General features: G+C 45.9%; 1 protein-coding gene across 2 annotated transcripts in view; it reads right to left on the reverse strand.

Annotated features, from left to right (window-relative positions):
• btbd9 (BTB (POZ) domain containing 9) overlaps positions 1-21603 on the reverse strand; it is a 140596-nt gene that overhangs the window by 15310 nt on the left and 103683 nt on the right. For both annotated transcript variants that reach the window (XM_073055802.1, XM_073055801.1), the window contains one exon: positions 9192-9301. In XM_073055802.1, coding sequence (XP_072911903.1) covers positions 9192-9301 — 110 coding nt within the window. The remainder of the gene's footprint in view (positions 1-9191; positions 9302-21603) is intronic.

The raw sequence follows: 21603 nt of genomic DNA on the forward strand, positions 1-21603 counted from the left end.
TGTCGGCGGGAAGGGAATGAACCAAGGGGGATAGAATGGAGTCCAGGTATGAGGACACGAGTTCAGTGGGGCAGGAGCAGGCAGAAACAATGAGCTTACCCAGACAATCAGGTTTTTGGATCTTGGGTAGGAGGCAGAAATGAGTAGTGCAGGGTAAAGTGACTGAGTTTGGTGGCAGCAAATGGGAGATGGATGAGGTTCGTGATGGTGTCAGAGACAATTTTATGATGTTTTTTAGTGGGGTCAGAGATGGAGGTAATGGAAGAAGACATCAACGTCGTGGCAGGTGCAGAACCCACTGAGGACAAAGGGGGTCAAAGGTAAGGCCCTTGCTGAGGACAGAATGTTCTGTCTCAGAGATGGGAAGGTTGAAGGCTGGTGAAGACATGGCAGGGGTTAAAACTGGGATCAGTTGGGGGTGGGGTGGGGGGAGCACAGTTGGTGGTGTCAGAGGGATGGGGAAGATTGGGGTGTCCAGGGAAAGTAGGGTGGGAGGAAGGTGGAGTTTCTGAGGACCCAAGAGGTGAAGGGGGAGCCTCGAAAATTCAGGGTTGGAGTGGTTGTGGGGAACGGGAGCCTGGGGGCTCAGTGGCAGCAATAAAGGTATCAACCTCAAGGTGGTGGTGGCTGAGATCCGGACTGGAGGCAGAACTAGAGGTCACATAACTCGTAGTCTGAAGGCATCTGAGGCCATTGGAACTGGGGACAGAGATGGCAGGATCCTTCCTGGACATGAGAAAGGTGAAGAACAGGTGGTTGAAGGTGTTGATCTGATGGAGGATGAAATGTTGGAGAGGTCAATGGCTGGCAGAGGAGAGACAGGCCCAGGGCTGCAGTGGCATCTAGAATGTGGAAAAAGTGGCAGGAAAAATAGTCGATCGAATGCAGGTACCTGGGATCCTCAGTGGGTCTATACTGGGAGGCCTGTAAACAGAGCTGGAAGTCATGTACTGTGTATATGGGGCTTTGGTCAAACCACATCTGGAGCACTCTGTACCACGTAAATGGGACATTAGTGAGGCCATATTTGTATTACAATGGTGATTTGCGAGTGGTGTGAGTGCAGAATGAGCTGCCAGCAGAAGTGGTATATGGGTTCATTTGTAACTTTTAAGAGAAGTTTAGTTAAGTACATGGATGAGAGGGGAATAGAACACTATGGTCCAGGTGCAGGTAAAAAACCAGGTCAGCACGGACTAGATGAGTTGAAGGACCGGTTTCTACATTGTACAGCTTCATGACTAAGATTTACCAAACTGATGCCTAGAATGGCAGGTTGTCTTATGAAGGACGGACAACCTAGGTTTGTATCAGCTGCACTTCAGATGAGAGAGAGTATGCTTGATTAAAACACACAAGACCCCGAAGCATACATATAAAATGCTGGAGGAACTCAGCAGGCCAGGCAGCATCTATGGAAAAGAGTAAACATTCAATGTTTTGGACTGAGACCCTTCATCAGAACTGTAAAAAAAAGATGAGAAGGTCGTGGGAGGGGAGGAAGAAGTACAAGGCAGTAGGTGATAGGTAATTGGGAGAGTGGGAGGGGTGAAGTAAAGAGCTAGGAAGTCGATTGATGATCGAGATAAAGGGCTGGAGAAGGGGGAATCTGATAGGAGGGTAGAAGACCATGGAAGAAAGGGAAGATGGGGGGGAGGGGTGGAGGGAGCACCCAAGGAAGGTGATGAACAGGTGAGATAAGGTCAAAGAAGAAAATGGAAATGGGCAACAGTGAAGTGGGGGGAGGGGGGTGGGCCATGACTGGAAGTTCGAGAAATGGATGTTTACGCCATCAGGTTGGAGGCTACCCAGACAGAATACAAGGTGTTGCTCCTCCAGCCTGAGTATGGTAGCAGTAGAGCAAGTCATAGACTGACATATCGGAATGGGACTGGGAAGTGGAATTGAAATGGGTGGCAACCGGGACATCACACTTTTTCTGGTGGACGGAGCAAACTATGTTGGGTCTCGTCGATATTCAAAAGGCTACATTGGGAGCACCGGATACAGCAGATGACCCCACAGACTCACAGGTGAAGTGCCGATCTCCTGGAAGGACTGTTTGGGGCCCTGAATGTTAGTGAGGGAAGAGATGTAGGGGCAGGGGTGGTACTTGGCAGTTTGACAGGGTGGAAGTGGAGAGGATATTTCCTATTGTAGGAGAATCTTGAACCACAGAACAACAGTTACACACCCTTTGAATCCAGGCCACCCATTTGCACTGATCTGACATTAATCCCATTTTATTCTCACACATTCCCATTGACTCCCCCAGATTTTGCCATTACTCACATCATAGGGACACGTGGAGATAATTTATTGCAGTCAATTAACACACTAATTTGCAAAACTTTGCGACGTGGGAGAAAACTGAAGCATCTGGGGTAAACTCAGGGGGAGTGTGCATACACCACACAGAGGAAGTGCTGATACTGGCCACTGAATGGCTGTAACTGCTGATCCACTGTCCCATCCCCACTTGAAAAAGACCCATTCAATCAGTGTTGTTCTACTTGCTTGTGTCTGTCCTCACTCTGGCAGTGGAGGAGGCCGAGGACAGATGGGTCGGTGTGGGAATGGGGGGGGGGGGAGTTGAAATAGCTTGTGACTGAGAGTTAGAGTTAGAAGAGGAGGCTGAGGACAGACTTGTCAGTGTGGGAATGGGAAAAGGAGCTAAAAAAGCTTGTAACTGGGAGCTGGGGAAGGTGCTTTGCAAAATGGTTGCCTCGTAAGTACTTGGTCAGACATATGTAAAGGAGGCCACATCACAAACATCAAATGCAGTCAACCAGGTTGGAGGATTCTCTTGTAAATATATCTCCCTCACCTGGAAGAGTTGTTTCAGACACTGGATTGTGATGAGGGAGGAGGAGTAGGAACAGTTGTTACACCACATATGGTTACAGGGGAAAGTGTCTGGTGATGGAGAAGGGAAGGTGAAGAGGGCGAGTGGCCAGGCAGTCATGAAGAGAGTGGTCGCTGAGGAAAGCCAAAAGAAGGGTAGGGTTGGGGGAAGAGGTGGCTGGTGGTAAGATCACATTGTAGCTGGTGGAAGTGGTGAACGATGACATGTTGGATGTGGAGACAGAAGGGGTGAAAGGTGAGGACCCGGAGGGCTCGATCTCTATTGTAGTTCTAGAAGAGGAGGATATTTCAGATCTTCTGGAAAAGAAAGGCCCATCCTGAGAGCAGATGCAATGGAAATAGAGAAACTGAGAGAAGGGGATAGTGTCTTTACTCTGGACAGGGTGGGAGTGGGTGTTTTTATAATTGACATCGGTGGATAGCTTGTCTCCTGAGGTGGAGACAGAGAGACCTAGCAAAGGGAGAGACAATTTAAAATTAGTCTCGGTGAATTGATGAATCTGAGGGCAAGGTGGAAGTCGGTGGCAAAGTTGATAAGCCAGTGTGGTTTCTTGCATATCGGTGAGACTCGATATGGATTGGGAGACCACTTTGTCAAGCATATACGCTCCGTCTGCCAGAACAAGCAGGATCTCCCAGTGGCCACCCATTTTAATTCCACTTCCCATTCCGATATGTCCATCCATGGTCTCCTCCACTGTCGGGATAAGGCCACACTTAGGTTGGAGGAACAACATCTTATATTCTGTTTGGGTAGCCTCCAACCTGATGACATGAACATTGATTTCTCAAACTTCCAGTAATGCCTCTCCTCACCCCACCTTCACCTGTTCCCACCCCCTTGTCCCTCCCTCATGTTATCTCCTTGCCTTCCCATTGCCTCCCTCTGGTGATTCACCCCCCACCCTTTTTTCTTTCTTCCATGGCCTTCTGTCTCTTTCATCAATCAACTTCCTAGCTCTTGGCTTCATCGCTCCCCCTCCAAGTTTCACCTACTGCCTGGTGATTTCCTCTCCCCTCCCCCCCCCCCCCACCTTTCAAATCTACTCCTCAGCTTTTTTTCTCCAGTCCTGCCAAAGGGTTTTGGCCCAAAATGTCGACCGTGCTTTTTTCCAGAGATGCTGCCTGGCCCGCTGAGTTCCTCCAGCATTTTGTGTGTGTTGCTTAGGATTTCCAGCATCTGCCAATTTTCGCGTTTGTAAGTTGATAAAATTGTTGACTTTGTTCACCTTTTCTATCCTTTCTCCGCCTATTAAGTAGATGTTATCCTCACCCACCTGCACCTCACCCACTTACATGAGTGCCTTTCTCTTGGTTTACCTTTCCTCTTACTCCCCTCACTCAATTCAATCCTCTTATCACTAGATTCCAGCACCCACAGTCACTCACGTCCCTGGACTCTTTCTACTAGTGTAACCTGATAGAAACCAAGTGATCCACTGCTCCTTACAACTGTACTGGCCACTTTCAAAATTCAAGATTGTTTAATGTTATTTCCTTTGCACATGTGTAAAGAATGAAATAATTATTTCTCCAGATCTGATGCAACACAGAAAAAACTTAATAACCCAATAATAAAAAATACAATAAATAAAAATACATCAGATAGCTTATATACAGTACAAAGATGGCTTGTACTGTATGTCCATAAAGCGATGCCAAATACAGGACTGTTTGTATATAAGGCGACTGACAGGAAATGATAAAGTAGTGGTGTTTGGGGGTGTGGTGGGTTGGGTTATTGTGTGGGGTGTTAATCAGCCTTACTACTTGGGGAAAGTAACTTTTTGAGTCTGGTGGTCCTGGCATGGATGCAACATAGCCTCCTTCCTGATGGGAGTGGGACAAACAGTTCACGAGCAGGGTGGGTGGAGTCTTTCATGATATTGCTGGGCCATTTCCAGCACCTTTTTGCACATAGGTCCTTGGTGTCAGTGATGCGCTGGGCAGTTCTGACTACCCAAGTCACGATTACAGCCACACCTCGGCAGCTAGCTCCTCCAGAACTCTGAATGCAGTTGACGACCTTTGCTATCACTGATGCCTGGGCTCCTGACCCTCTCAATAGAAACAGCTTGTCATTACATACTTTTTGGAGTCCTTCATAATTCTGATCACTGCCACCAACTTCTCTGTTCTCCCTATGAATGGAATTGTAAATTTTTCTGTACCCTCTAAGACCTTTTTACCATTTTGACTGCATGCCCAGACTGGCCACAATGAGGTAGTGTTTGCCATTGAACAGTAGCTTTGTGGTTTTGGACTCTGCTGGTTAGACAAGATCTACATATTGCTTTTGTGGCTTCAGTCTGCCAGCACTTTCAATAATCCAGGCACCAACACCCCCAGGTCTGTGTGTTCCTGCAACTCCTTAAACATTGCACCTTTCTCATCACATTGTCTCTCCTGTTCTCCCCACAAACATGCATCACTTTGCACTTCTCTGTGTTAAATTACACCTGCCACGTGCCTTCCACTCCCACATCATGTCCATTACCAGCTTTCTCATTGTTTACACCCATTCAAATTTTATATCACCTGTAAATCCTACCTCACAGCTAGACTTTCAATACTCATTAGTGAGAGCAGTGATTGTACAGCTGATGTTGAGGGAAGTCTATTGCATACCTTTCTGCAGCCTAAGGCACAACCGCCTCCAGTTTCAGACCCCATACTGCCGCTGGGGCAAGTCAATTACACACCTTTCTGCAGCCTGTGGAGCTACTATTCATTGTAAGTGTATCCAGTTTCAAACACACACTGCCGCTGTTCCTCCTATGCTAAAGGATTCCATTTTGCTGACGAGCCAGCAATGTAGCACATTCTACAAAGTCTTCCCAAAGACACTGACTGCATTATTCTAGTTGTGCCACTTTGTAAGTTTCCCAATGCTGTCAGTTAAACTGGAGTTACTTCTAAAACCTTTGAGCTAATGCTCCTTTTATAATCCACATGTCCAATTAACATTTTGTTTTGTCCTGGGTTACTATTCCAAGCACTTTCCTCACAGTGGGTCTGTGTTTGATCCGTTTCTAACCTCCAATCCCTCTGGCATCATTCCAATTTCCAATGATAATTGGGCGATTATGGCCAAGGCTTCTGTGATTTTCATCCTCGCTTTCTTCAGAAACTTCTGATGTTTCCCATCTAGACTTGGTGAATTTGTTATCTTAAATAAATCCTATCTTTCCAAGTGGATAAGCCACCGAAGACAGCAAGTGTGAAACATGTCTTCTTTGCTGGGGCACAGAAATATTAATAGCTGAGATATTATGGTGCAACCTTTGGAACAGTGTGTGATACGGCATATAATAATGATGATGATACTGTGTATGATACTGCACATGATGATGGTACTGTGTGCAATTCTGCTAACTTACACTGCAGGAATGTTGGAACTGCACTGGAGAGAGTGCAAGGGAGATTCACCAGGATGTTCCCTGACATGGAGGCCTTTAGTTATGAGGAGAGACTAGAGAGCCTGGGGTTTGTTTTCCTTGGAGCTGAGGAAGCTGAGGGGATACCTAATAGAATTGTGTAAAATAATGAGGAACATAATTAGTGTACACCTTCAGTAAGAGACCTTTCCCCATAGCAGCTGTGTCTAAAACAAGAGGGCATGGGTTTAGGGGGAGGGTGGAATCTCGAATGCACTGTCTGAGAGGATGGTGGTGTCAGAGACTCTCACAGTAAACAAGAAACATCTGTTTTTGCTCTTGGACCATCAAGTGATGGAAAGAAAGGGTGATTGTTGGCCAATACTAACACAATGGATCGAAGAGCTGGTTCCTCTGCTGTGATTGATTTTCCTATTTGCCTGTATGCATTCATATTCTCTCCCTCTCTCACTTCTCTTTCACCTTCTGTATTCAGGCTGACTGCATGTTATTAGCTGGTCAGCAGCACCTGACTTCATGCCCTATTAAATCACTTCATCATCTCCTCTCTTTCACTTCAACTTGTGGACCAATCCTGTCTTTTTCCAGAACTATTTAAAAACTAATGGAATTACTGTCAGCAGTGCCAAAGTACTCCCCCATTGACACTTCAATCATTTCCCAACAGGAGTTTCAGTGTTCCCCTCTCTTTAGAAGAGCCATCTACATATTGCTGCAGAAAATCCGGACGCACTCAACAGATTGCCACCGACTGAATCCCCCGGCATTGTGGCGTCCCTCCTCAATATGAGGAAAGTTAAATATCACCTACTATTAAACCCCTATTGTTTTTGAAGCTCTCTGTGATCTCTCTAAATATTTGTTCCCCATTTCTTACTGAATGCTGGTTCCTTAAGGTTTCATAGCCGAGGAAGGTAGCGGGGATGCGCTCCCACTACCTATTAAATGCTCCCAATAGCATGCATCTCAAATACCCTTTGATAACCAAGTCCAGCTCCTGGTCTTAACACATGCTTAGTTACTATACCCAGCAGAACAGTTTCTACTGACAGCAGAAGGGGCAGGGGTGTGCTATTAGCATCTTAAAACCACTCACTTTGGGCCTGTCTGACAGTTCATCTAAGAGAAAGAAATTCTGAACTCAAACCTCCACTGACATGTGGCTATATGGGGAAGGTTTCAGGAGTAAACCCTAAGGAAAAATCTGGAGCTGGAATCTCCAAGGCAGTCCCATGTTGAGTTCAATGCTGATTGGCAACTCCTGAAACACTGCCAGTGCCAAACCAAATCAGTCTCTGCCATTCCTTTGGATTCATCAGCTGTGTGGAGGGAGGGAGCCTGCTGTATGAGCAACAGCTTGCTCTCCATATTGTACTGCCTTGGCTTGTGTATCACGTAGACAGCTAGGATGCAAAGTCCATGGTTGACCTCGATCAATGGAGGGCCTCATACTAGGGTCATTAGTGCAATCGCAAAAATGTGATAATTCCCTTTTGTTTCTAAGTTCCAACTATTTAGTCTCACTGGATTCTTGCCCCAGAAATATCCTCCCGAACTATAGTCGTGATGCACTTCTTAAGCAGAAACACAACTCCTTTTCCTCTCTTAACTCCACCTCTATCACCCCTGTAGCAACTGTAGCCCAGAACATTGAGCTGTCAGTCCTGCCCCTCCCTGAACCATTTTCTACAATAGCTGCCATCAGGGAGCTTTTTTTAGAATCAGCTTCCTTCCCTCTGCTATCAGATTTATGAATGGTCCATGAATCCACAAACATCCGTGAACCCCATTATTCGTTGTTTACACTATTCATTTATTTTGTAACACAGTAATTTTGTGTCTTGTACTGCAGTAAAACAACATTTTTAGACATATATCAGTGATAATAAATCTGATTCTGATCCATGCCTTACCTTTCAGACTCTTTGCATTAAAATAAACACAGTTTAGACTATCACTTCCTGTCCTGTCCCTGTCTGTGCTGACTTCTGGACTTGCTCACTTTTGAGGTTTGCCTCAACTTTTTCATCAATGAGAGAGGACTCAAGCAAAGAAACAGGGGTGAGAATATTTCAAATGAGGCCTTGTGCAACCATGAGTCTGGGGCTTGGTGAATGACAGTTGGACAATCCTCCAGCACAGGAACGGGTCCTTTCGGCCCACCGTGTCTGTGCCGACCAGGATGACCAAATGCACAAATCCAGTTTTCCTGCGATGGGTTTTTATCCCTCTTTGCCCTTCTCATCCAAATACCTGTCCAAATGCCTTTTAAACTTTGCATGTGCAGCTTGTTCCAGGTAACCACCATCCTTTCATTTCTCACCTCTCGCTCTAAACATATGCCCTTTAAGTTCAAGGCTGCCCTATGCTAGGGGGGAAAAAAATCACTTTCTATACTATCTCATAATTTAATTCCTCATAATTTATAGACCTCTATAAGGTCACCATCAGCCTCCTACATTCTAGTGAGAATAAAGCCAGTCTATTCTAATGAAGGGTCTTGGCCCAAAACGTCGACTGTTTACTCTTTTCCATGGATGCTGCTTGGCCTGCTGAGTTCCTCCAGTATTTTGTGTGTATTGCTTGGATTCCCAACATCTGCAGATTTTTTCTTGTTTTTGACCAGCCTATCCAATCTCTCCTTATAACCATAGTCCAACCCCAGCCCTTTTCCAGGAAACATCCTGGTGAATCTCCTCTGCACTCTCTGGAGTGTGGTGACCAAAACCGGAGTTTTTAGGACCATGGAGATTTTTGGCATTCCTTAATGCAGAAGTGCAGATGGATGTGGGCGGTGGTAGAAACCAGCCTTAGTATGGAATGAAGCTATCTTGGGGTCACCTTGGACCTTAAGGTTGTGAATAGCTTGGTTCAGGTGTAGCAGTGAACCTAATGAAGAGAAGCACAAGTGAGTGAAAAGCATCTTACCCAGCAAACCTGAGTCCAGTAAGAAGGGCTTGCTGCTGTACATGCATTCAAAGGAGACCAAGTGGAAAACCTTGTTCACTGTGTTGTGCGTCCCAACAATGCGAATATATCTGCAAAGAAATCAGCTCAGCATCAGGAAAAACATTGGTCTGAGATTCTTGCAGACCCCCTGAGGACAGCCTGCTCTGAGAGAATTAATACTGGAAAATGAAAATTGCATTTAGAAATCGGAACTCTAAATCAGACTGCAGGGGTTGCCATGAACTTCCTGTTGCAGCCACTTGAATTCTCTCTCCTTCTCTGCCTTTCAGACGGTTATAATGGCCATAAAGAGAGCTCAAGGGACAGTGTCTCATGTTCTATCTGGGCACCTTGAATTCTGCAACATGATTCCTCTGTCACGATTGTCTGTTTTGCTTTTCATGTTCTTCTGCTGGGACTGCAGGACATACAGAACCTGATCTGCCGGACACACCCTCCTGTTCTGCATTTCACAACTCCTACATCCTTCTGCTGGCACTGCAGGACTGAGAGCCTGACCTGCTGAACACGCTTCCCTACTCTGCACTTCACAATTCCTACATTCTTCTAGTGATGTCCTCACTCTCCCGATGCTCCCGTTCACTCACTGGCTGCATGACCCTGGTTACAGCTTACCCCCATGGTCATTCCCACCCCTTCCCCACAACTCCCGCTGCAGCTTGGCAAGGTTCCTCTGTCTCCATGTCATGTCTGGGATTCCCTCAGTTTCTCTTCCCACAGATGCTGGCTGACCTGCTGAGTGCTTTCAGCGTCATTCACAAATGTGGAAGGGCAAAGGTGAGAAAGAGAAGCTCTGAAGACTTTTCAGCCTCTTACCTTGTTCTATCACTCTGTGATACTGACATAGAACATTTCATACTACAGCACAGTACAGGCCCTTTGACCCACAATGTGGTACCAACCTTTTAGATCATAAAACTATAAGACATAGGAGCAGAATTAGGCCATTCCCTCATGGCCTACTTATTATCCCTCTCAACCCCATCCTCTGGCTCTCTCCCCATAATCTTTGATGTTCTCTACTAATCAAGAACCTATCAACCTCTGCATTAGATATACTCAATGACTTGGTCTCCACAGCCTTCTGTGGCAATGAATTCACAGATTCACCAGCCTGTGGCTAAAGAATTTCCTCCTTGTCTCTGTCTCAAAGTACTCTAAGATCAATCTAGCCCTTCCCTCCTACATAGTCCTCCAGTTTTCTATCACCCACGTGCCCAGCTAAGATTTTCTGAAATGCCCCTAAGGAACTCAGATAGACACATGGATGATAGTGAAGGGAGGCTGTGCCTGAGCCGTGCAGCCATTATCCTCCCATCCCCTTAATGTCTAAATATGTGAGCATGAGGATTAGCAGCCAATTGCCAAACCAAACAGCAAAATCAATCATTTGAAAAAAGAGAACCTCAAGGTGACCAAAATGACAGAAACCAGAGCAGAGCCACTGAACAGTCACACACCAGGAGGCTGAGAACCAGCTCATCACTTGGGTGCTGGAAAGTAAGAGCAACTAATTGAATCCCTCAGCTCCTGTCCTGTTGGGCTTTCGTTTAAAATGCAAGTTTAAATGTCACTTCACAGTGCTGCTGTGCAGGGAGTCCTAGATGATGAGGGATCAGGAGTGGGAGTGCTAAACGATGAGAGATCAGGGGAGGGAGTCCCAGACGATGAGGGATCGGGGAGGGAGTCCCAGATGATGAGGGATCAGGGGAGGGAGTCCCAGACGATGAGGGATCGGGGAGGGAGTCCCAGACAATGAGTGTTCAGGGGAGGGAGTCCCAGACGATGAGGGATCAGGGGAGAAAGTCCCAGACGATGAGGGATCAGGGGGAGGGTGTCCCAGACGATGAGGGATCAGGGGAGGGAGTCCCAGATGATGAGAGATCAGGGGAGAGAGTTCCAGACGATGAGGGATTGGGGAGGGAGTCCCAGACGATGAGGGATCAGGGGAGGGAGACCCAGACGATGAGGGATCAGGGGAGGGAGTCCCAGATGATCAGAGATCAGAGGAGAGAGTTCCTGACGATGAGGGATCGGGTAGGGAGTCCCAGACGATGAGGGATCAGGGGAGGGAGTCCCAAACGATGAGTGTTCAGGGGAGGGAGTCCCAGACGATGTGTTCAGGGGAGGGTGTTCCAGACGATGAGGGATCAGGGGAGAAAGTCCCAGACGATGAGGGATCAGGGGGAGGGTGTCCCAGACGATGAGGGATCAGGGGAGGGAGTCCCAGATGATGAGAGATCAGGGGAGAGAGTTCCAGACGATGAGGGATCGGGGAGGGAGTCCCAGACGATGAGGGATCAGGGGAGGGAGACCCAGACGATGAGGGATCAGGGGAGGGAGTCCCAGATGATCAGAGATCAGAGGAGAGAGTTCCTGACGATGAGGGATCGGGTAGGGAGTCCCAGACGATGAGGGATCAGGGGAGGGAGTCCCAAACGATGAGTGTTCAGGGGAGGGAGTCCCAGACGATGTGTTCAGGGGAGGGTGTTCCAGACGATGAGGGATCAGGGGAGGGAGTCTCAGACAATGAGGGATCAGGGGAGGGAGATCCAGACGATGAGGGATCGGGGAGGGAGTCCCAGACGATGAGGGATCAGGGGAGGGAGTACCAGACGATGAGGGATCGGGGAGAAAGTCCCAGACGATGAGCGATCAGGTGAGGGAGACCCAGACGATGAGGGATCAGGGGAGGGAGATCCAGACGATGAGGGATCGGGGAGGGAGTCCCAGACGATGAGGGATCAGGGGAGGGAGTACCAGACGATGAGGGATCGGGGAGAAAGTCCCAGACGATGAGCGATCAGGTGAGGGAGACCCAGACGATGAGGGATCAGGTGAGGGAGACCCAGACGATGAGGGACCACTAGATGGAGTCTGAAGCGATGAGGGATCATGAGACAGAGTCCTAGATGATACAGATCACGGGATGTAGCCCCAGGTGATGAGGGATCACGAGTCAGAATCCCATATGATGAAGGACCACAGAAGGGTGTCCCAGACAATGAGGGAGCAGGAGAGGGAGTGCTAGACGATAAGAGATCAGGGAAGGGAGACCCAGACGATGAGGGTTCTGGGGAGGGAGTTGCAGACGATGAGGGATCAGGGGAGAGAGTTGCAGGTGATGAGTGTTCAGGGGAGGGAGACCCAGACGATGAGGGATCAGGAGAGGGAGACCCAGACGATGAGGGATCAGGTGAGGGCATCCCAGATGATGAGGGATCAGGGGAGGGAGTCCCAGACAATGAGGGATCAGTGGAGAGAGTTCCAGACGATGAGGGATCAGGAGAGGGAGACCCAGATGATGAGGGATCAGGGGAGGGAGTCCCAGAAAATGAGGGATCAGCGGAGAGAGTCGCAGACGATGAGGGATCAGTGGAGGGAGTCGCAGACAATGAGGGATCAGTGGAGGGCGTCCCAAATGATGAGGGATCAGGGGAGGGAGTCGCAGACGATGAGGGATCAGCGGAGAGAGTCGCAGACGATGAGGGATCAGGGGAGGTGTCGCAGACAATGAGGGATCACAAAAGGGAGTTTCAGATGACTTCTCCAAGTTGGCTTGGTACCTAATTTGGAGAGGAACCTGCAGATGGTGGTGTTTCCCTGGACCCACTTCCCTCATGCTTCTTGTTGAAAGAGATTTTAAAGTTGGGGGTTGGTGCATGAGTATGCTCTCCACCATCTGGTGGAATTCTTCACCAACACACAAGCTCTACACCATGCGGTACCTGATACCTCCGTCACTGGTGCATAGTGGTATCTATAATGCATCACCTCTGTCAAGGTCAAGCAGCAGTGGAGGGAACATCTCCAGCTACAGGTTCCCTCAGAGTTGTACACCTGGGAATATAACACTATTCTTTCACTGCCAGGGGGTGTGAATCGTGGCACTCCCTTCCTGACAGCACTGCGGAGGCATCTTCACCTGTGCAACTGCAGAAGTTGACTAAAGCAACTCACCCGCACATGACAGGCACATAAATGTCCAGAGAATGGAATGACAGAGACATTTTGTAGGCAGAAGAGGTTCGTATAATTAGATGTTATATTCATTTGGCACAACATTGCAGGTCAAAGAGCCTGCTGCCATGCCGTACTGGTCTATGTTCTACCTCTGTTACTCAAAAACTATAAATCTCAACCACAGCCAAGCCCCAAAATTTGAAACTCATGTCGTAGTGTAAGGGAAGCTGTCCTTCACTCTGTTGCCCTCATCCCCACTCACCAATTTCATGGAACATTTTTGCACTACCAATGATGACACCACCAACCCCATGTGCTAGCACATGGGCCCAGTCCCTTAATCTAAATACTGATAAATGTTACTGTCATAGCCGTTTTTATTCTTCCCCTTGCAGGCTAATCTACACACCTACCATTCTCTGTGTAAAAAAGATTTGCTCTGAATATCTCCTTTAAACTCTCCCCTTCTCACCTTAAGGCCATGCTCTCTAGTGTTTCACATCTCCACCTGGAAACCAGACTCTATCAGGTCATTCCACAGCTTCCGAAGCTCCAGAGAAAACAATCCAAGTTTGTTTCGCCTCTACCATTACTCTCTAATCTCTATAACCCACTGACAAATTCAATATGTGACTCAATCTTCAGGATCTATGAGGGATCTTGTTAAATGTTTGACTGAAGTTCATATTTATGACATTCACTGCCATACCCTCATCAATCACTGTTGTCATTTCCTCAATCAAGTTTGTAAGACATGACCTGCTCTGCATATAACCATACTATTAATCTCAAATAAGTGCATGCTTTTCCAAATCTGACATACCCTAACCCTAAAAATCTTCTCCAATAATTTCCCTACAACAAATGGAAGGCTCACCAGCCTATGATTGCCTGGTTTGTCGCTGATGCCATTCTTAAACAGAGGAACAGCATTACTATTCTGCAGTCTTCTGGTACCTCACCTGAAGCAAAAATGGATGCAAGGACTCTGTCAGGATCCCAGCAATCTCCTCCTTGGAGAAATTCCCATTAGGCCCCATGAACTTATCCACTTCAATGTTTTTCAAGATATCCAACACTTCCCTCTTCCTAACAAAGACATGCCCTCATTAATCTTATTCATCTCCTTTCAATGCAAAGTACTCATTAAGAACTTCCAGCTTCAGGCATAGATTCCCTCTTTTGTGTTTGAGTAAGCCTACCTTCTCTCTAGTTATCCTCTTGATTCTCATGTCCATAAATGCCTTGGGATTCGTCTTAAACCTACTTCAGTAAACATACCCTCTTGATCCTGATATCTGCATCAATACCTTGGGATTAGTCTTAAACTTACTTGCCAAGGAGATATCATGGCTCCTTTTGGCCCTCCTAATGTCTTGTTTAATTTCTTTCCCTAGTTTTTGATATTCCTCGGGCTCTGCCACTGGCGCCATAATGCCGTGAGTCTTACCATTTGTTTACCTGCCTCATGTGGGCTCTGCCTTCTGTGAAAATCCACGTAGATGGCATTTGCAACATTTTCTCATTAATCATCCTTTCTCATTACTTCATCAAAGCATTCAATCATTAGTCAAGAGTGATTAGTAATCACTGCCACTGCTCCTGTAATTTCTCAAGGAGCTTATTACATTTTTCTACAATTATTTCTTCTGAAAATTGACCTGATGCCAGAGGTGACCAGTGTAGACTGTTCTCTCAATTGACAGTTTACCCACTGCAAGAGGTAATGGCTCTAGACTATCCCCTTTTCCGCTGAAAGTTGACCCACTGCCAGAGGACATCAGTCTAGACAGTCTCCTCTTCTGAGAGTCAACCCATTGCCAGAGGAGACCAGTCAAGAATGTTCCCTTCTCTACTGAGTCAACCCACTGCCAGAGGAAACCAGTCTCAACTCTGCCCTGCTCTACTGAGAGTCTAACACTGCTAGAGGAGACCAGTCTAGAATATAGAACAATAGACATCTTACTTCCCATCTGCTTCTGACGATGAGGTCTCTGTGGGTCAGGAGCAACCATGGATGTTGCATCCTAGCTGTCTAGATATGCAAGCCTGGGCAGTATGATATGGAGAGCAAGCTGTTGTCCATGTAGCACGCTCCCCCCTCTCCATCAATCTGATGAACCCAAAGGTACGGCAGAGACTAATACAATTTGGCACCAGCAGCATTGCAGGAGTTGCCAGTGTGCATTGAACTCAATGTAGGACTGCCTTAGGGACTCCAGCTCTGGATTTTTCTTCCTGGGTTTACATATAGAATATAGAACCATAGACTAGTCTCACTTCCCATCTGCTCCTACAAACTGCATTCCAGACACAAGGTGGCTTGCTACAAAATATAGAACCATAGACCAATTACAGCACAGGTAGAAACCATTCGTCCCATTGTGTTGGCACTGGCTCCTGATTAACTCTCTAATTTCACCCTGCACCTCCTTCACAACCTTGCAAACTTTCTCCATTCTGTATGTACCCATTTCCCTGTTGAAGACCACAGTGGAACCTGCCTCTGTCACACCAGTAGGCAGTGTGTTCCACAAACCAAACACACATAGAAGAGCATAGGAGGCCCTTCAGCTTATTGTATCTGTGCTGACCACCATGCCAATTTCAAGCATATATCTCCCCATCCTTGCCTGTTCATATGCCTAACTCCTCCTTTAGGGTTGCTACGGAATGACGTTTTTCATCTGCTGCTTGTCTTCACTTTTATTATTTACCTGTGACCTTGGTCATCAACCTCTTCATCAATGGTACAGTTTGCCACTGTCCAGTCTGTCCTGACCCTCATCACTTTATACAGCCCTATCAATTTGTCCCCAGACTGTGATACACACCAATGCACCCAGCACTACAGCACAGGATAAACACTTCCTACTTCATGAGTGAGGAAGCAACACCTCCTCCCTAAATGTTGACCTGAACTTTAGTTTCCACACAAGCAGTTTCACACTGTTTGCAGTTCCCAACCTATATTAGCTATAGACAACGTACAGTGATATCTCAGCTCCCTGCCTGCAGTAATTACTCCCTATTCAGACACTTAGTTGATTAACTGTTGACTTTGGAGTTCTGATGAAGGGTCCTTAACCTGAAATGTCGATTCTTGTTTCTCTCCTTGCTGATGCTGCCTGATCTGCTGAGTGCATCCAGCTTTTATCTTCTACATTTCCAGCAGAGACAGATCCTGCTCTGCCTCCCATTCTGTTTGCTCCTTATTAATAAGGATGTAAGCTTCCAGCTGAGAATTTCTCTGATAAACATTTAACCCATTAAGATGCACAGTGTAAGATCAACGCCTTACCTTCTCATCAAGACAATGAAGCACAATAGTTCTAACCCTAGTTTAATTATATAGTCATAGAAAAACACAGAACAGAAACATGCCCTTCAGCCCATCTAGACTGTGCTGAATCATTTAAACTGCCTAGTTCCATTAACCTCTAACTGGACCATAGCCCTTCATATCCCTCCCATCCATGTACTGTACCTATCCAAACACATCCACCACTTCCTCAGGCTGCTCATTCCATACTCTCACCATTGTCTGAGTGAAGAAATTTCCCCTCATGTTCCCCTTCAACATTTCACCTTTCACCCTTAAGTGATAAGGAAGGAAGATTCAATGTTTGCATTCATTTTGAGAGGACCAGGAGACAAAAGCAAGGATGTTGAGAATTTATAAGGCAGTGGTGAGGCCTCACGGAGTATTGTGAGCAGTTTTGGGTTTCTTATCTAAGAAAGGATGTGCTGACATTGGAGGTGCTTCAAAGGAGGTTCATGAAAATGACTCTGGGATTGAAAGGCTTATCACATGAAGAGTGTTTGATGGCCCTGGGTCTGTACTCACTAGAATTCAAAAGAACAAGGAAGGGAATCTCACTGAAACCTATCGATTGTTGAAAGGCCTTGAGAGAGACAGTCCTTTCAACAGTCGATAGGTTTCAGTGAGATTCAATGTGGAGGGGATGTTTCCTATGGTAGGAGAGTTTAAGGCCAGGTGACACAGCATCAGAATAGAGAGACATCCATTTAGAATGGAGATGAGGAGAGAAATTGCTTTAGTCAAAGTGGTGAAGCTGTGGAATTCATTGCCACTTGCAACTGTGGAGGCCAATTCACTGGGTATATTTAAGGCAGAGGCTGATAGATACTTGATTAGTCAGGGCATAAAGGAATATGGGAAAAACATAGGAGATTGGGGCTTAGAGGGAAACGACAGAGCAGACTCAATGGTCTAATTCTGCTTCTCTATCCATGACCTCTAGGTGTAGTTCCGCCCAACCTCAGTGGAAAATGCCTGCGTGCATTTACCCTATCTATACCCGTCATAATTTTGTATACCTCCATCAAATCTCCCCTCAATTTTCTACGTTCAAGGGAATAAAGTTCAAACCTATTCAATCTTTCCTTATAACTCAGGTCTTCCAGTTCCGGTAACATCCATGTAAATTTTCTCTGTACTCTTTCAATCTTAATTATATCTTTCCTGCACACCAAAACTGCACACAAGACTCCAAATTAGGTCTCACTAACATCTTAATACAACTTCAACATAACATCTTAACTCCTGTACTCAATACTTTGATCTATGAAAGGCAATGTGCCAAAGCTTTCTTTACAACTCTATCTACCTGTAATGTCACTTGCAAGGAATTATTGAATTCCCAGATCGCTCTGTTCTACCGCACTCAGTGCCCTACTGTTCATCATGTAAGACCTGCCATGGTTAGCCCTCCCAAAGCGCAACACCTCACACTTGTCTGCATTAAATTCCTTCTGCCATCTTTCAGCCCAATTTTCCAGCTGCTCCAGATCCTGCTACAAGCTTTGATAGTCTTGCTTGCTCTCCACTACATCCCCAATCTTGGTGCAATATGTTGATCCAGTTATCCACATTTTCATTGACTGAAACTTCTTGACCAACCTCCCATGTCGGACCTTGTCAATTGCTTTGCTGAAGTCCATGTAGACAACACCCACTGACTTGCCTTCATCAACTTTCCTGATAACTTCTTCAAAAAATTATGGTTAGACATGACCTACCATGCACAAAACCATGCTGACTATCCCTAATTGGTCCCTGTCTATCCAAATACTCATACATCACTTAGTATATCTTCCAATAACTTTCCCCACTACCGATGTCAGGATAACTGACCTATAATCTCTTGGTTTAATCTTACAGTCTTTCTTAAACAGTGGAATACTATTAGCTACTCCTCAACCCCCTGATACTTCACCTGTCACTGACGATGATCTGAATATCTCTGCTAGGGCCCCTGCAATTTCTGCACTTGACTCCACAGGGTCTGAGGGAAAACCTTGATAGATCCTGGGGATTTATCCACCCTAATTTGCTTCAAGACAGCAAACAGCTCCTGCTCTGTAATTTGTACAGGGCCCACTACCTTGCTGATGCTTTGCCTCACTTGTACAGACTCTGTGTCTGCCTCCTGAGTAAATACAGATGAAAAAAGTCCATCTACGATCTCCCCCATCTCTTTTGGCTCCATGCATAGATTACTATTCCAATTATCCAGAGAATCAATTTTGTCCCTTGCAATCCTTTTGCTCTTAGCCTATCTGTAGAATCCCTTCACCTTGCCTGCTAGAGGAACCTCATACCTTCTTTTAGCTCTCCTGATTTCTTTCAGAAGTGTTCTCTTGCATTTCTTATACTCAAGTATCTCATTTGTCCCTACCTGCCTATACCTGCTACGCGCCTCATTTTTATTTCTTATCTGGGCCTCAAAACCTCTCGAAAATCAAGGTTCCCTAAATCTGCTATCCTTGTCTTTTATTCTAATAGGAAGATACAAACTGTGTACTCTCAAAATGTCACATTTGAAGACATCACATATATTATTTACACCTTTGCCAGAACAACCTGTCTCAATCCACACCCTAACCCACCCTCCCTTCAAACTTGCAGCACCCAAGTAACTGGGGACTAACCATAAAAACATCCACAAGATTCATGCTGACGATGTGGTTGAACTTGCCTTAGGCAACATCTTCTCATCAGTCCCTCTGGATTGTGACCTCAAAATCAATCATTGTTTTCCAGACATTGAATCAGTGCATCTCTTCTCCATTGTTTTCCAGGCCCTGAATCAGTGTATCTCCTCTTCATTATTTCCCAGGCGCTGAATCAGTGCAGCTTATCTGAGAATTTTGCCAATGTACCTTCCAACCTGTAAAATTCTTGATCCCAAGCTTCTCTCTCAACATTTGCCCAATATCCAAAGAGTAGAACCACAGCAACCTTTTAACTTTGCCCTTGGGACATGGCCATTCATTATCCACCCCTGACTGTCCCTGGAATTAATGCCTGTTAGGGCACCCTGAAGGCGATAAGTTTACCACAGTGCTTTAACAACAGCTTTTCCCCCTCTGCCACCAGAAATCTAAATGGACAATGAACCTGTGTACACTATTTCACAATTTTTTTCTTTTTTTTGTTCTATTTTTGTACCATTTTTTCAGTTTTTGAAAATATATTTCTTCTTGTAATTTATAGTTTTTTTTATTATGTATTACAATGACCTGCTGCCACAAAACAACAAATTTCATGATGTTTGTCAGTGATATTAAACCCTGATTCTGATCTACAGTGGTGGTTCTCGAGTATCTAGTGGGGCAGTCTGTGTTTCAGTCACACTCTAGCTCCCCACCCTCACCTTATCACCTGGAACATTAGTGACTGAATGGCTGCCACTGTCCTTTCTAAAGCAATCACAAAAGATAGAACGGTACAGCAAAGGAACAAACCCTTCGGCTCATAGTATCTGTGCCGAACAGAATGTGAAATTAAACTAATCTCTTCTTCCTGCACAAAACTCAAGTCACTTTATGTCCTGCATATTCACGTATCTATCTACAAGCCATTTAAACTTCATAATTGTATCTACCCCCACCAGCACCCTGATAGCACATTCCCCTTCTCAAGTGGTCTATCCATTTCCATCATAATAAACTGATCAGGATTCCTGAAGAAAGGTCTCAGTCCGAGATATTGGCTGCTTATTCACTTCAATATATGCTGCCTGACCTGCCGACTTCGTCCAGCGTTTTGTGTGCTACTTTAACTCGCCATCCCACTGTCCTCTGTGACCTTTAAAGAAGGAATCGAAGGCACGTGACTGCCTGAGCCTGTGCTACTGGACAACTGATCTCGGCTGATCTGGGGCATGGATAGGTTAAGGGGAAATGCATGTGACTGCCTGAGCCTTCGATACCAGGTAACTTGACTGATCTTGTGTGTGAGCAGGTTAAGGGGGAAAGCACATGACTGTCTGAGCCCTTGCTATTGGGCAACTGATCTCGACTGATCTGGTGCATAGGTAGGTTAAGTGTAAACACATGTGACTGTCTGAGCCCGTGCTACTGGGCAACTGATCTTGGCTGATCTTGTGCTTGGGCAAAAGCAGTATGATGTGGAAAGAAATGAGTGTTTGTCGCATCAGGAAAAGTAAACAGTCAGGGAGGCAGAGACACAACTGAGTGCAGATGCTGGAATCTGGAGCAACAAATTAGCAGGTTGAACAATATCTGTAGAAGGGAAGGAGTTGTATGTTTTTGGTTGAAACCTATGAGTACTTTGATTACTTTGTACTAAAATGGACCTAGTTTTGATTGAATTGCGATCCTCCTTGTATAAATTGAGGTCATGGGTTAATGGTAAAAGGTGAAATGTTTAAAGAGTATGTCGAAGGGAATGTCTTCCCTCAGAGGGTGGTGCAAGTGTGGCTTGAACTGCTGGTGGAAGTGGTAGATGCGAGTTTGGTTTCAATATTAAAATGAAGTATATGGATGGTCTAGGTGTGGGTCGAAGGGGCCAAGAAAAACAATAGTTCAGCATGGCCTAGATGGGCAGATAGGCCTGTGTCTGTGCTATGGTGCTATAAATTGTGTACAGTTTTTGTTCTTCTTGTGAATGCTGTTTATATTATTTATATTAATATCATTGGCATATGTTGTAAAATTTGATATATGCCTGCAATGTTGCTGCAAGTTAGGTTTTCATTGTGCTGCGCACACATGAACTTGTGCAGAAGACAATAAACTCGATTTTGACTTTATTCATATTATCTAAATGGAGGGAGACTGCAGAATACTAAGATGCAGAGAGATCAGGGTGTGTGAGTGCACGACTCAGAGAGCTGGTATGCAGCCACTGCAAGTACTCGGGAAAGCTACAGAATATTACTGTGATTTGAGAGGGGAATTAAATATGAAAGCAGGGATGATTTGATTCTGTTAGGCTGTCCATTCACGTCCTCAAATCTTCTTGGTTCCCAGTCCCATCCTGAATGAGCCCTCTCTGCAAAGTGCTCATCGGAGGAGTGAGGGAAGATGTTTATGAAAGGGGAAGAGGAGAGTGGACATGTTTATGGAAGGGGGAGGG

This window comes from Hemitrygon akajei, chromosome 9 (genome assembly GCF_048418815.1).
Source record: "Hemitrygon akajei chromosome 9, sHemAka1.3, whole genome shotgun sequence".
Lineage (NCBI taxonomy): Eukaryota > Metazoa > Chordata > Chondrichthyes > Myliobatiformes > Dasyatidae > Hemitrygon > Hemitrygon akajei.